The sequence below is a fragment of the Leptonychotes weddellii genome, chromosome 16 (genome assembly GCF_054177405.1).
Source record: "Leptonychotes weddellii isolate Sample4059 chromosome 16, ASM5417740v2, whole genome shotgun sequence".
Lineage (NCBI taxonomy): Eukaryota > Metazoa > Chordata > Mammalia > Carnivora > Phocidae > Leptonychotes > Leptonychotes weddellii.
This window is the reverse complement of record NC_138384.1, coordinates 16,470,928-16,485,726: the sequence shown is the minus strand read 5'-3', so window position 1 is coordinate 16,485,726 and position 14,799 is coordinate 16,470,928. Positions and strand designations below refer to the sequence as shown.

The following is a 14,799-nucleotide window of genomic DNA, read 5'->3' as shown; positions in this document are numbered from 1 at the left end:
AGGGTCAGAGGGAGAAGCAGACTCCCTGCTGAGCAGGGAGCCCGACGCGGACTCCAGGATCCTGACCTGAGCCGAAGGCAGTTGCTTAACCAACTGAGCCACCCAGGTGCCCTAAATAAAATCTTTAAAAAAATTTGTTTAAATGAATGATCGTTGCTTCTGGTTTAGGACAAAATACACATATGTGGTTGAAAGTGAACAGCACAAAGTTAGCACCCCCAAAAGTGGCAAAATGGAAATATAGAAATAAATTGATTTATCAGTGACCTTGTTGAACTGATGAAATAACCAGTTCTGGAACTGCCTTACCTTTGGACCTCTTGTTATGTTGGAAAATACCCTCCCTCCCTCCCTTCAGCTACTTTCAAATGGATTTTCTGTTTTTTTGCAGCCTAGAAACATTGTATTTCATACAGAACCATTTTTACTCTAAATTATATGAAAATTAAAAGATAACATCCTGGTTGGAGAAACTAAAGTAAAACTGATATTCATGTCCTTCCCATGTTGCATATTAAAACAAGTCTTTTGAAACAAATGTCTCTTCATAGTAGAAGTGCTAAAAATGTGATCTAGTAACTCCACCTTTAGGTATTTATTCCTGGAGAGGAATTCAAAAGAGAAAAAGCTCTATGTATAGAGCTGTTCAAAGCTATGTTATTTATTGGGCGCCTGGGTGGCTCAGTTGGTTAAGCGACTGCCTTCGGCTCAGGTCATGATCCTGGAGTCCCGGGATCGAGTCCCGCATCGGGCTCCCTGCTCGGCGGGGAGTCTGCTTCTCCCTCTCCCACTCCCCGTTTGTGTTCTCTCTCTCGCTGTGTCTTTCTCTGTCAAATAAATAAATAAAATCTTTAAAGGAAAAAAAAAAAAGCTATGTTATTTATCAAAATAACAGGAAATAGCTATGATCAGTGACTCTTGACCTTTTAAGACATGGCCTTGATAATTGCTTAGGAACTTTTTATAAGCCTCAATAAAATAAAAAAAAAAACATTGAAAGACAAGTTGTATGTTATACAGGCAAAACAAAGCTAGGCTATTAGAAGTCAGAATAGTGGTTATTCTTGGTGGAGATGTAATGACTTGGAAGCTAGCCAAAGTGGGGGCTTTTGGTTTTTTTGTTTGTTTGTTTGTTTTTTAAGAATACTGTTAACAGGGGCACTTCAGTGGCTCAGTCAGTTAAGTGTCTGTCTTCGGGGGGCGCCTGGGTGGCTCAGTTGGTTGAGCGACTGCCTTCGGCTCAGGTCATGATCCTGGAGTCCTCGGATCGAGTCCCGCATCGGGCTCCCTGCTCGGCAGGGAGTCTGCTTCTCTCTCTGACCCTCCTCCCTCTCATGCTCTCTGTCTCTCATTCTCTCTCTCTCAAATAAATAAATAAAATCTTTAAAAAAAAAAAAAAAAGTGTCTGTCTTCGGGGGTGCCCGGGTGGCTCAGATGGTTAAGCGTCTGTCTTCGGCTCATGATCATGATCTCCAGGTCATGATCTCCAGGTCCTAGGATCAAGCCCCACATTGGGCTCCCACCTCAGCAGGGAGCCTGCTTCTCCCTCTCCCTCTGCCTCTCCCTCTGCCTCTCCCCCTGCTTGTGTTCTCTCTCTCTCTCTCTCTCAAATGAATAAATAAAATCTTAAAAAAAAAAAGTGTCTGTCTTTGGCTCAGGTCATGATCTTGGGGTCCTGCCATGTTGGGCTCCCTGCTCAGTGAGGAGTCTGCTGCTTCCTCTCCCTCCCACCCCTGCTCAGGCTGTCTCTCTCAAATAAATAAAACCTTAAAAGAAAAAACAACCAGTACAACCTCTGAAATACTGTGATCCACAGCCATATAAAAAATATACCCATGTAGACAAAGATATATATGAAAATGTTAAATATTAGTTAAGTGTTAGGTGATAGCATTTGTTTATGATTTTCTTAGATAAGAAACATGTTTTTAACTTCTAAAAAAGTTTTAATTGTGATAAAATATAGATAATATGTGTTCTTTTTTTTGATAATATGTGTTCTATATATATTTTCATAACTGCTTTATTAGGTTGTAATTCACATACCATACAGTTCACCCATTTAAAGCATACCATTCATTGTTTTTAGTATATTTACAGAGTAGGGTAACCATCACCACAGTCAATATTAGAACATTTTTATCACTCCAGGGGTGCCTGGGTGGCTCAGTCGGTTAAGCGTCTGCCTTCGACTCATCATGATCCCAGGGTTCTGGGATCAAGCCCCGAGCAGAGAGCCTGCTTCTCCCTCTCCCTCTGCTGCTCCCCCTGCTTGTGCTCTCATTCTCTCTCTCACTCTGTCAAGTGAATAAATAAAATCTTTAAAAAAAAAATTTCATCACTCCAGAAAGAAACCCAATACCCATTAGAAGTGACTCACTGTTTTCCCCAAATCTCTTATTTTTGTTGTTCAGTTAATTTTTATTTGAGTATAGTTGACACACAATGTTAAATTAGTTTCAGGTGTACAACATAATGTTTCAGTATCTCTATACATTATGCTATGCTTACTACAAGTTTATTTTTAAAAGCTTTTTCCCCCAGCTTTTGTCACTGTCAAATAGCAGTTTTTTTCTTTGGAGCTCTAACCTTCCTACTTATCTTGCTTCAGTAAGTGGAGTGGGAGTGTGGAGTGAGTGGTGTACTTAAAAAGGTGTTACAGTTTATTAAGAAATACTACAGAGTTAAAATAATAATAATAAAGTATAATATAACATACCCATCTTAAATTTTTAAAAGAGAAAGACAAGGTAATTAACATGTAGTGAATTCTTGCTAGATATTAATCCTTATATTAGGTTGCTTGTTTTAAAATGGTCGTGTGTGTTTCACTTGATACCCTGCTCACCTCCTGACAGTTTTATAGAAAAAAACTGCCTCAGAAAACTGAGGTTCAAGCCAGTTAAATAACTTGTCCAAATTTGTACAGCTATGGAATGGCAGAGCCAGGGTTTAATTAAACATAGGGGTTTTTTTTGTTTGTTTGTTTGTTTTAATACATGTAAAAACTCTTTACTGAATGTGGTCACTAACCACAGATCATCTTTAAAGTTCCAAAATCTAGAATTTATGGAGATAGTTAAATTATGGGATGTTGGTTAATGATAGCAGCACTAGGATTCTAAAGATGTTATTTTCCAGGGGTACTAATGTAATGAAATAATGTGATCTCCTTGAGTACTTTTGAGAAGAGGCTAAAGGTTTGTGCTTCTCTCTGTTCTATCTATGAACAGTTTTGTCTTTGGTTTCCCAATGATCTCTTTGGAAAAAGTGAAGGTGTTAACCAGCACCTTGTGCTAGTGCTTCAAACTTCTGTCTCTGTGAAAAGGATAATAATCACTCCATTCTAAAAGTAAAGTTGCAAAATACCCTTATTGCTGCAAATACTCTCAGGAGGTAATTTGGCAGGACTTGTTTAGTGTTAAATATTCCATCCAGCAAGGGTTGCATTTTAAAAGCTCTGCCATTGGGCGCCTGGGTGGCTCAGTTGGTTAAGCGACTGCCTTCAGCTCAGGTCATGATCCTGGAGTCCCGGGATCGAGTCCCGCATCGGGCTCCCTGCTCAGCGGGGGGTCTGCTTCTCCCTCTGCCCTCTTCCCTCTCATGCTCTCTGTCTCTCATTCTCTCTCAAATAAATAAATAAAATCTTTAAAAAAAAATAAAATAAAAAAAAAATAATAAAAGCTCTGCCATTATGAGGTTTACTTTAACAACCAATCATAGGTTAAAGGCTCTAATGAGTTATTTTCTAGTTGAGGTAAAGGATCCAGTGGGATCATGTGGCTCTTGTAAACTGGTCTGCTATGTCCAAAGATAGAAATTCTTGATGGTATGTTGTTGAAAGAGAAAGCTACTATTGTTAATCATGAAAATTTCTTGGGGGCACCTGGGTAGCTCAGTCGGTTAAGCATCTGATTTTGGCTTAGGTCATGATCTTAGGATCCTGGGATTGAGCCCCGCAGGCTCAGTGCTCAGTGGGGAATCTGCTTGAGATTCTCCCTCTCCTTCTGCCCCTCCCCCATTCATGTGTGCATGTGTGCACGCTCTCTGTCTCAAATTAAAAAAAAAATTCTTTAGTGGAAAGTTCTGGCACTACTGCACGAAAATTGAGGTCTTGGAGAGGTTAAATGATACTACTAAGAGCTCACAGTAAATGGCAAAGGTAAACTAGAATCTAGGTCTCCTAAGTTGAGTCTGTAATCCTTCTCATTAATAAACTTAGTGTGTATGCTTATGAACTAAAAACATTTCAAAGACTGTTCTATTCTTTATTCCATTTTAACTTGCAGACCCCAGATGAGGCTGAATTTATAGAATTGTATCATTTTATAATTCCATGAATGTTTTTTGGAATTATGAATATGATTATTTCTTTTTTTTTTTTTAAGATTTTATTTATTTATTTGACAGAGCGAGAGAGACAGCGAGAGGGGGAACACAAGCAGGGGGAGTGGGAGAGGGAGAAACAGGCGGAGCCTGATGTGGGGCTCGATCCCAGGAACCTGGGATCATGACCCGAGCCGAAGGCAGACACTTAACAACTGAGCCACCCAGGTGCCCCTGATTATTTCTTTTATAGAAGCATTTATTTTCAGATGTTTTGTGATTTTCATTTTAGAAAATGTGGAAATAAGGGAAAAATTACACCTATAATTACAAATATAAATATGTAATAATAACATATCTGCAGAAATAACCAGATATATTTTTTAAAAAATACATGTTGGGGCGCCTGGCTGGCTCATTCAGTAGAGCATGCAACTCTTGATCTCAGGGTTGTGAGTTCAAGCCCCATGTTGGGTGTAGAGATTATGTTAAAAATTAAAAAAAAAAAAACCCACATTGTTGGTGTTGGCAGAGAAGGGATTTGAATATAAAGAAAACACACACACCACTCTGTAGTGGAGCTAATGATATACATTTTGTATCCACTTTTTTCTCTCAAGATTATTATTTATTTCTCATCTAGTAATTTATACATCTAAATTTTCTAATTTCTTGTTTTGTTGATTTTTTTTCTTTTTTTTTTTTCTTTTCCCCCGTAGATCTTGAGCCAGATGATTGTGCATCCATTTACATCTTTAATGTAGATCCACCTCCATCTACTTTAAACTCACCACTTTGCTTACCACATCATGGATTACCGTCTCACTCTTCTGTTTTGTCACCATCGTTTCAGCTCCAAGGTCACAAAAACTATGAAGGAACTTGTGAGATTCCTGAATCTAAATACAGCCCATTAGGTGGTCCCAAAACTTTTGAGTGCCCAAGTATTCAAATTACATCCATCTCTCCTAACTGTCATCAAGAAATAGATGCTCATGAAGATGACCTACACATAAATGACCCAGAACGGGAGTATTTGGAAAGGCCTTCTAGAGATCATCTCTATCTTCCTCTTGAGCCATCCTACCGGGAGTCTTCCCTTAGTCCTAGTCCTGCCAGCAGTATATCTTCTAGGAGCTGGTTCTCAGATGCATCTTCTTGTGAATCTCTTTCACACATTTATGATGATGTGGATTCGGAGTTGAATGAAGCTGCCGCCCGATTTACTCTCGGATCCCCTCTGACTTCTCCTGGTGGCTCGCCAGGAGGCTGCCCTGGGGAAGAGTCCTGGCATCAACAATATGGACTTGGACACTCCTTGTCACCCAGGCAATCTCCTTGCCACTCTCCTAGATCTAGTGTCACTGATGAGAATTGGCTGAGCCCCAGGCCAGCCTCAGGGCCCTCATCAAGGCCTACCTCCCCCTGTGGGAAACGCCGGCACTCCAGTGCTGAGGTTTGTTATGCTGGGTCCCTTTCACCCCATCACTCACCTGTTCCTTCTCCTGGTCACTCCCCCAGGGGGAGTGTAACAGAAGATACCTGGCTTAATGCTTCTGTCCAGGGGGGATCAGGCCTTGGCCCTGCACTTTTTCCATTTCAGTACTGTGTAGAGACTGATATCCCTCTGAAAACAAGGAAGACTTCTGAAGATCAAGCTACTGTACTACCAGGAAAATTAGAGCTCTGTTCAGATGACCAAGGGAATTTATCACCATCCCGGGAGACTTCGATAGATGATGGCCTTGGATCTCAGTATCCTTTAAAGAAAGATTCATCTGGTGACCAGTTTCTTTCAGTTCCTTCACCTTTTACCTGGAGCAAACCAAAGCCTGGCCACACCCCAATATTTCGGTGAGTTGATGGAAATGGCTGCTGGTCATTGTTCATGCTTATGGGTTATTGGTGGCATGCGACTACATTATCTATATGGAATGGTTTGACCATTCCCCCCCGCCCCCTTTTTCAGTGTCTTTTGGACAAATCAATTAAAGTCTTTTCCGTTGAGTCTTAAAAGGGCCTTTATAGAGGCTGGACTTAGCATTTTAAAAGCATATAAATAATGAATTGTAAATAATAGTAGATTACATTTAAGAATCCCTAGAAAGAATTTTCTTATCTAAAAAAGCTTCTTGTAAAGGGTTTGATTATAGTATGAGTTAAATTACTAATAAAACTAATTGTGAATAGGCTTTTTATATTTTTAAGAACTTATTGTACAAATGAAGTTTGTATATTAAGGCAAGCTTTTTTCACAATTTTTTGTCTTTTGACTTTATAAATTTGACTTTTTTATTAGTGTAGAGGAATTTTAACATTTTATGTATTCAAATTTGTCTTCTGCCGTATGGCTTTTGGATTTTGTGTTATATTTGAAAGCCTTACCCCAGTCTAAAATAATTAAAAATAAGCAAAAATCTAACTTGTACATTTCTAATAAAATTTTTATTTACATATTAGTTTTATAATATATGTATATAACATACAGTATTTGTATTTATATATATATATTTGAATCTTGAGTCTAGCTAAGGACTGGAGTAAAGTGTAACAACTCTATTTTCCAAATGACTGATCAGTTACCATAATCCTATTTTATAGAATCAATCTAGTCTATAATTGATTAGAAAAGACAACTGTTACCATCCACATGGTGGAGTTGGGTTTGTTTACTTTTTTTTTTTTAATGATTTTTCACTGGTATGAATGTTTATTTCTTGATCCAGATCTTTAGAAAAATAAAATGTGGAATTATGGTATTGAAGACACCTTTAAGCCTATCATGCACACTGCTTCTGAAAATTATCTTTATCTTTTTAGGGGTTTACTTAAGTCTATGGAACAGTGTGGAAACTAGCTGAGAGTTGAAATTGAGTTGTTTCAGACTAGTAAAAGTTAATACCTTTTGTGTTTCACAGTAGTTAGTAAAGCTGGGCTGGGGACATTCAAAGAAATGAATGATAGGAATAATAGCATTTCAGAGGTGGAAGAGACCTTAAAAGTCCTATTTCATCAGTCACTAAGAAGATATTTTTAACATTAATTATTGTAGCTTTGGGTCCTTTAATATTTGACCTATAGATGTATAAGTTATTTCTTTTTTAAATCCCACATTTTCAGTGTTAATATGTCTGAATGAATCTGTATCCCTATCCCTTTAAGCTGTTTAAATTATCTTATTGATCAACTGACATTTTCTCTAAAATTGACAGAGTGCTTCAGTGATAGGCCTTATATTTTTTTCAGCCAGGTGTATAGTGAAATTAAATTTGTTCCTCAAATTACAGTATACTGCTGACTATAAGCAGTATTTCAGTGAGGCAGGGAAAAGAGCTATAGGGAGAAAGTGGGGAAGCAACATGTACAGCAGACTAACTTCTATAGCTACACATCATGAAGGAGGTCTATGTACTGAGATACAGGGATGTTTGGATCCTTAGACATTGATATACATACACACAGATGGACATCTTTGCTTAAAAAAATTAAATTCTTTTGTTTTTATAATTATGTACACATAGTTGAGAATCAGTTATAGTTTTACAGAATGTTAAAACTTGTCCTTTTTAAAAAAAAAATACAGGAAACCAAGAAGTAAATGAAATTGATTTTATTCTTCAGGTTAAAGAATTATTTCTTAAGTACCCATCATATCCAGTGTTATAACTTATTAAGTGAAGTTTTGCAATACTCTGCTTCAGAGATCACAGGAAGAAAGAAATGTTCGTTGCTAGCAAAGAAGTGATTTGAATCATTGCTTGGCAATAATAGCATGGTGAAATGAATTTTTTGTGTGTTTTGTTTATAGCACATCTTCATTACCTCCACTAGACTGGCCTTTACCAACTCATTTTGGACAGTGTGAACTGAAAATAGAAGTGCAACCTAAAACTCATCATCGAGCCCATTATGAAACTGAAGGTAGTCGAGGAGCAGTAAAAGCATCTACTGGGGGACATCCTGTTGTAAAGGTATGAGTTGGGGCTTCTTTTGGAGATACCATATATCTGTTGATGATAGTCTGCACATTTAGGTACTACTGAGCCCAAAGAGAGAAAACTCAAAGCTTCAAAGCTTCTATTGAGGTTTTGTGTTCTTGTTGATAACGGCAGCACTTCTGCATTGAGGATTTTTGGATTTTTTTGTTTTGTTTTATTTTCTATACTGAAAAATAGTCTTTTGATTGTGGACTGACTCTCTAGCTGGGGAACTCTGGGGAAAGATTATAGTGATCAAACAGTTGTTTTTCTCATTAAAACAAAACACAAGGGGCGCCTGAGTGGCTCAGTCGTTAAGCATCTGCCTTCAGCTGAGGTCATGATCCTGGGGTCCTGGGATCGAGCCCCACATCGGGCTCCCTGCTCAGCGGGAGGCCTGTTTCTCCCTCTCCCACTCGCCATGCTTGTGTTCCCTCTCTCGCTGTATCTCTCTCTGTCAAATAAATCTTTAAAAAAACAAAACCACAACTGTATTATGCTTTTAAGTATAATACACGCTCATTTAAAATCCAAGTAATACCAAAAAAGTAGAATAAAGCAGTAAATTACCCCAAATCTAAGCCCTTCAGAAAGGGGCACATGGGTGGCTCAGTTGGTGAAGCGTCTGTCTTCTGCTCAGGTCATGATCCCGGGGTCCTGGGATCGAGTCCCGCATTGGGCTCCCTGCTCAGCAGGAAGCCTGCTTCTCCCTCTCCCTCTGCCTGCCACTCCCCCTGCTTGTGCTCTCTCTGTCAAGTAAATAAAATCTTAAAAAAAAAAAAAACCCTCAGAAATAAGTAGTTGTTAGTATTTGATTAAGATTTCAGATAATTCTCTGTATATTTAATGAAAGACTGAATGGATGGCTAGAAAATAGAATGAATTTTTTAAGCATAAGATTATACTGAACATCTTTGTGATTAAAATATTTAGTTTTATCTGAATTTATTAGAAGAAAATAAAACTAACCTGAAATCATAAAAATTATATAATAGTTGAGTGTGTGAAATATATTTAATATGTAAGTTTTGAATCATAATAGTTGAATATTAACTTTAATTTTATTTGAATGAAACATTTTAAAAATGAAATAGAAGTAAAACTAAGAACTGCTGAATCTTATATATTGATCTTCATTCTCAGAGGTCCTAAAAAGATCTAAGGTCAAAGATACTAAATAGGGGCGCCTGGGTGGCTCAGTTGTTAAGGTCTGCCTTTGGCTCAGGTCATGAGCCCGCTCCCTGCTCAGCGGGAAGCCTGCTTCTCCCTTTCCCACTCCCCCAGCTTGTGTTCCCTCTCTCACTGTGTCTCTGTCAAATAAATAAAAATCTTTAAAAAAAAAATAAAAGATTTTATTTTATTTATTTATTTGAGAGACAGAGAACATGAGCAGGGGGTGGGGCGGAGGGAGAAGGAGAGAGAGAATCTCAAGCAGACTCCCTGCTGAGTGGGGAGCCTTACGCAGGGCTCTATCCCAGGACCCTGAGATCATGACCTGAGCAGAAGTCAGATGCTCAAGTGACTGAGCCACCCAGGCGCCCCTGCAATTGTTTTTTTAATATCCTAGTCTTAATGTGTGTATTCCAGGAGAAAAAGTAAAATGTGGTAAATTTGTAAATGGAGAATGCAAAATAGAAAGAAGTTGAATGTTCTTTTATTATTAAATTGGTTTGATAGATGAATGATTGATACTGGTATATATATGTTGTATGTCATATATATATGCACATATATATGTATATATATAGTCTCATGTCTTTGTATACTGTATGATTAGGGACTGTAGAATTATGCAGCACTGTTAATCTTATTCCAAGTTCCCAGTGGGGTTTTCTTAGGTTTTACACATCTATAATGTTTTTGAGTTGTGGGGATAAAAAATTTCTGTAGTGCCTTTGGCATGTACAAGCACAATTGAGAAACATGCAGGTTAGTCTAAAATGAAACTAAGTTGTTTACTTGTTGCCAGGAAATTAATCTGTAGTAAATTTAGCATAGGTTATAATGAATACTTAATCAGATTATTTTTCTTTTTAGTCCTTAGCCAAATATGGGAAAATTGTCTCTTTAATTAAAGTCGGTAGTTTTTATTGGAGTTTGTAGTGAAGATGTACATTTTCATCATTCACTGGGATTGAAAGAGACTTACAGATTTTAATACTATGAATTTTGTTTTAAATGTTTTAATATATAGAATCTCCGTATCTTTTAGAATAATTTTTTAATTTTTAGAACACATATTTTAAAAGAATTTTTTTTCATGTGCACATTTATTCCCAAAGTGCTAAAAGAGAATATGCTATTTAAATTGCCGAATTCAGTGACATTTTACATATTTGTGCTCCTGCTAATTGCAAAAATTCCCTTTTTGTACTGCTTTATAGTTTATAAAATGTTTTCTAAGAGTTTATATTTAATATTCACAATAGTTCTTTGAAAAGGGCAAGGCAAGTACATTGTGCAGGTGATTTAAGATTACACATGATGTAGGGGCACCTGGGTGGCTTGGTCGGTTAAGCATCTGCCTTTGGCTCGGGTCATGATCTCAGGGACCTGGGATTGAGCCCCACATCAGGCTCCCTGCTCAGTGGGGAGTCTCCTTCTCCCTTCCCTTTGCCCCTCTGCCTGCTTGTGCTCTCTCTCCCTCTCTCTCAAATAAATAAATAAAATCTTAAAAAAAAAAGATTACACATGATGTAATTGGTAGAGATCTTAAACCCAGGCCTTTTGACTCTGCTGTTATGTTTTCTATTGTACTATATTGCCTCTTATACTACAGTTAAGTTATAATTTCGTAGTGCTTTTCATTTTCATAACTACTTTCACATTGTCTCATTTAATTCTCCAAATAAGCTTTTTTAGAAACCTTGGTCTTTGACTTAAAGTCACATGCTGCTTCTATTACCTTTATAATCCCTGATAAAAATCTTGGACCTTTATTTACCATTATTGTAGTTTAAGCTCTCTTGGATTAATCATGTTAGGCTCCCTACTATGACTAATACTTCCCAGTTCTCAGTGGTTTAGGACCCAAATAAAGGAAGTTTATTTTTTATTTTCTTAGAGATTGTCACTCATGAATTCAAGGTCTCTCCATCTTGTGATGCTATCATCTTCAATACAAAGCCTCCATGGTTCCTAGGAAAAGCAAATGGAGTATAGGGAAGGTACATAAGATACGTGAACCTGGAAATTACTACCAGTTATTACTTCTCACAGTCCAATGGCCAGAAGTAGTCACATGACCCTACTTATATAGACAGGGACTGTGAAAAGTAGTCCCTGGGTTGGGAGTCTTTCCTCAGCAACAACTCTATACTATACTATACAACATGACTCTACATAAATCTTTGATGTCAGCATGTCTTCTCTGCCATATCCCCTATACAGTATTGGTCTTTTAATTTATATTCAGGAGTTTAATAGTAGCTAAGTGACTAATAGGGTTCTGTAGCCACACTGCTTGGGTTTGATTCCTATCCTGTACTTTGGCCAAGTAACTTTTCTAGATTTTTTTTATTAAATCATTCAATGCTTAATTTATTCATCCATCTATCCGCTCACTCACTCAGTAAATATTTTTTGATTGCTCACTACATTATAGACAGTATTGTAGGTGCTGGGGATCTAGAGATGAACAAGACAAAGTCCTGCCCTCATGGGCCTTTCTTAAATTATACTGAGAAGAGACAATGAAAAAGTAAATAAAATATTATTACAATGTTATAATAGTGAGAATTAGTATGTGATGTGATAAGAGACTAATTATCACTTTTTTATAAAGTGAGGATAATATCATCCTACCTAAGAATTGATATGAGGATTAAATGAAACACTGCATGTACAGAACATGGCATAGTACCTTACACAAATGCTCAGTAAATGTTGATCAGTACTCTGTGAACCCTGATGAAGAATAAGTAGCAGAGTAAGAGTAAGAGAGCATACAAGTGGTGGGGTGGTTAGAATCTTAAGCAGACTCTGCGCTGAGCGCAGACCCCAATGCAGGGCTTGATCTCACAACCCTGAGATTACCACCTTAGCCGAAACCAAGAGTCAGTCCAGTCACTTAACTGACTGCATCACTCAGGTGCCCCTGAAGTAAATAATCTTATTCGTTAATATGGTCTGCAACTATTTAATACATTCAAGCCAGTCTTTTACTATAGTAGCTGGGGATTCGGTGGGGGGAAATCAGACATGTTTCCTAGTTGCATGAAGTTTATAGTTTCGTGAAGCTTGCAAATGAGATAATAACAGTAAAGTAGGATAAAGGTTTAATGGAGGAAATTCACATCTCTAAAAGAGCAAATAGGTGAAGGGGTTGAAATGGGTACTGCTTATTTAAAAAAAGTTCGTAGAGGGCGCCTGGGTGGCTCAGTCGTTAAGCGTCTGCCTTCGGCTCAGGTCATGATCCCAAGGTCCTGGGATCGAGCCCCACATCAGGCTCCCTGCTCTGCAGGAAGTCTGCTTCTCCCTCTCCCACTCCCCCTGCTTGTGTTCCCTCTCTCACTGTGTCTGTCTCTGTCAAATAAATGAAATCTTTAAAAAAAAAAAAAGTTTATAGCTCATTAATAAACATTAACCAGAGAAAAGGTAGATACTAAGAAAGGAAAAGTATTAAGTAGAGGGAAGAGTTTAGAACTGCACTATCCTGGGGCGCCTGGGTGGCTCAGTCGTTAAGCGTCTGCCTTTGGCTCAGGTCATGGTCACAGGGTCCTGGGATTGAGCTCCGCATCGGGCTTCCTGTTTCGTGGGAAGCCTGCTTCTCCCTCTCCCACTCTCCCTGCTTGTGTTCCCTCTCTTGCTGTGTCTCTCTCTGTCAGATAAAGAAAATCTAAAAAAAAAAAAAAAAAGAGAACTGCACTATCCAATCCAGTAGCCACTGGCCACATTTAAATTTAAATTAACCAGAATTAGAAATTGAGTTCTTTAGTTGCATTAACAGCATTTCAAGTGTTGGTAGGTGTGTGGCTAATGACTGTTGTCTTTTCTTTTTTTTTTTTTAGGGAGGAAGGGAAAGAGAGGGAGAGAATCTTAAGCAGGCTTCATGCCCAGTGTGGAGCCTAATGCAGGGCTTGATCTCACAACCCTGAGATCATGACCTAAGCCAAAATCAAGAGTCAGATGCTTAACTGAGCAACCCAGGAGCCCCTACATTGTCTTTTTTTTTTTTTTTTAGATTTTATTTATTTGAGAGAGGGAGACAGAGATAGTGAGAGAGATCACAAGTGGGGTGGAGAGGGAGAAGTAGGCTCCACGCAGAGCAAGGAGCCCAATGCGGGACTCGATCCCAGGACCCCGGGATCATGACCCAAGCCGAAGGCAGATGCCCAACCGACTGAACCACCCAGGCGCCGCCTAATTGTCTTTTTAACAAATGATGTTGGAGCAATTGGACATCCATAGGACATCCATTTATTTTCCATTCAGAAAATAAATCTGAACCTAAATCTCACATTTTACACAAGAATTGATTCCACATAGATCATGGATTTTTTAAAAAATGCAGATGTAGAAGATTTTTATCATTGCAGAAAGTTCTGTTGGTCAGTGCTGGTTTGATAGCCAGGGAACAGGAACAAGTTGAAGACTACAAATATAAAGGGGTAGTACAAGAGAGTTCCTTTGTGGTGTTGGAAGAGTTCCTTATCTTGACTGTGATGTTGGTTACTTGAATCTACACATGGGGTAAAATTGCATAAAGCTACACATACATTTTATTATACAGTGATAATTTTATTAAGGCACAGATATTTAGTATTTTAAAAATTTATTTATTTGAGAGCACACGCACACGTCCGGGGGGGCGGAGGGAAGAGGCAGAGGGAGAGAGAAAAGCAGACTCTCCACTGAGCAAGGCAGCCTGCTGCAGGCCAATCCCAGGACCTGGAAATCATGCCCTGAGCCAAAGACAGACGCTTAACCAACTGAGCCACCCAGACACTCCCAACGCATAGATATTTTGAATCTCATCTTAAAAGTTACTGAAATTTTAAAAATGGGGATTGTTGGGACACTTGGGTGACTCAGTTGGTTGGCATCCGACTCTTGGTTTTGGCTTAGGTCTTGATCTCACAGTCATGGGATCGAGCCAGGCACCAGGCTCCACACTGCACAGAGTCTGCTTGAGGGTCTCACTCTCCTTCTTCTGCCCCTCCCTGCTTGCTTCTTGCTTTCTCTCTCTCTGAAGTAAATAAGTAAATCTTAAACAATTAAAATGAAAATGGGATTGTAGAATTTTTTTCATACTTAGACTTTGTATTTCATCATACACCAAGATCCTTTCCCAGGTGATGATTTTTTTTTTTTATTCTTATGTTAATCCCCATACATTACATCATTAGTTCTAGATGAAGTGTTCCATGATTCATTGTTCGTGCACAACACCCAGTGCTCCATGCAGAACGTGCCCTCCTCAATACCCACCACCAGGCCAACCCATCCTCCCACCCCCCTCCCCTCTAGAACCCTCAGTTTGTTTTTCAGAGTCCAT

General features: G+C 38.5%; 1 protein-coding gene across 9 annotated transcripts in view; it reads left to right on the top strand.

The window, feature by feature from the left end:
* Window positions 1–14,799, top strand: part of NFATC3 (nuclear factor of activated T cells 3) — a 120,820-nt gene that overhangs the window by 39,209 nt on the left and 66,812 nt on the right. For all 9 annotated transcript variants that reach the window (XR_014140997.1, XR_014140996.1, XM_081807404.1 and 6 more), the window contains 2 exons: window positions 5,046–6,180; window positions 8,135–8,297. Coding sequence is in view for 7 of the 9 variants with exons in the window: in XM_081807404.1 (XP_081663530.1) it covers window positions 5,046–6,180; window positions 8,135–8,297 (1,298 nt within the window). In the remaining 2 variants the exon portion in view is untranslated. The remainder of the gene's footprint in view (window positions 1–5,045; window positions 6,181–8,134; window positions 8,298–14,799) is intronic.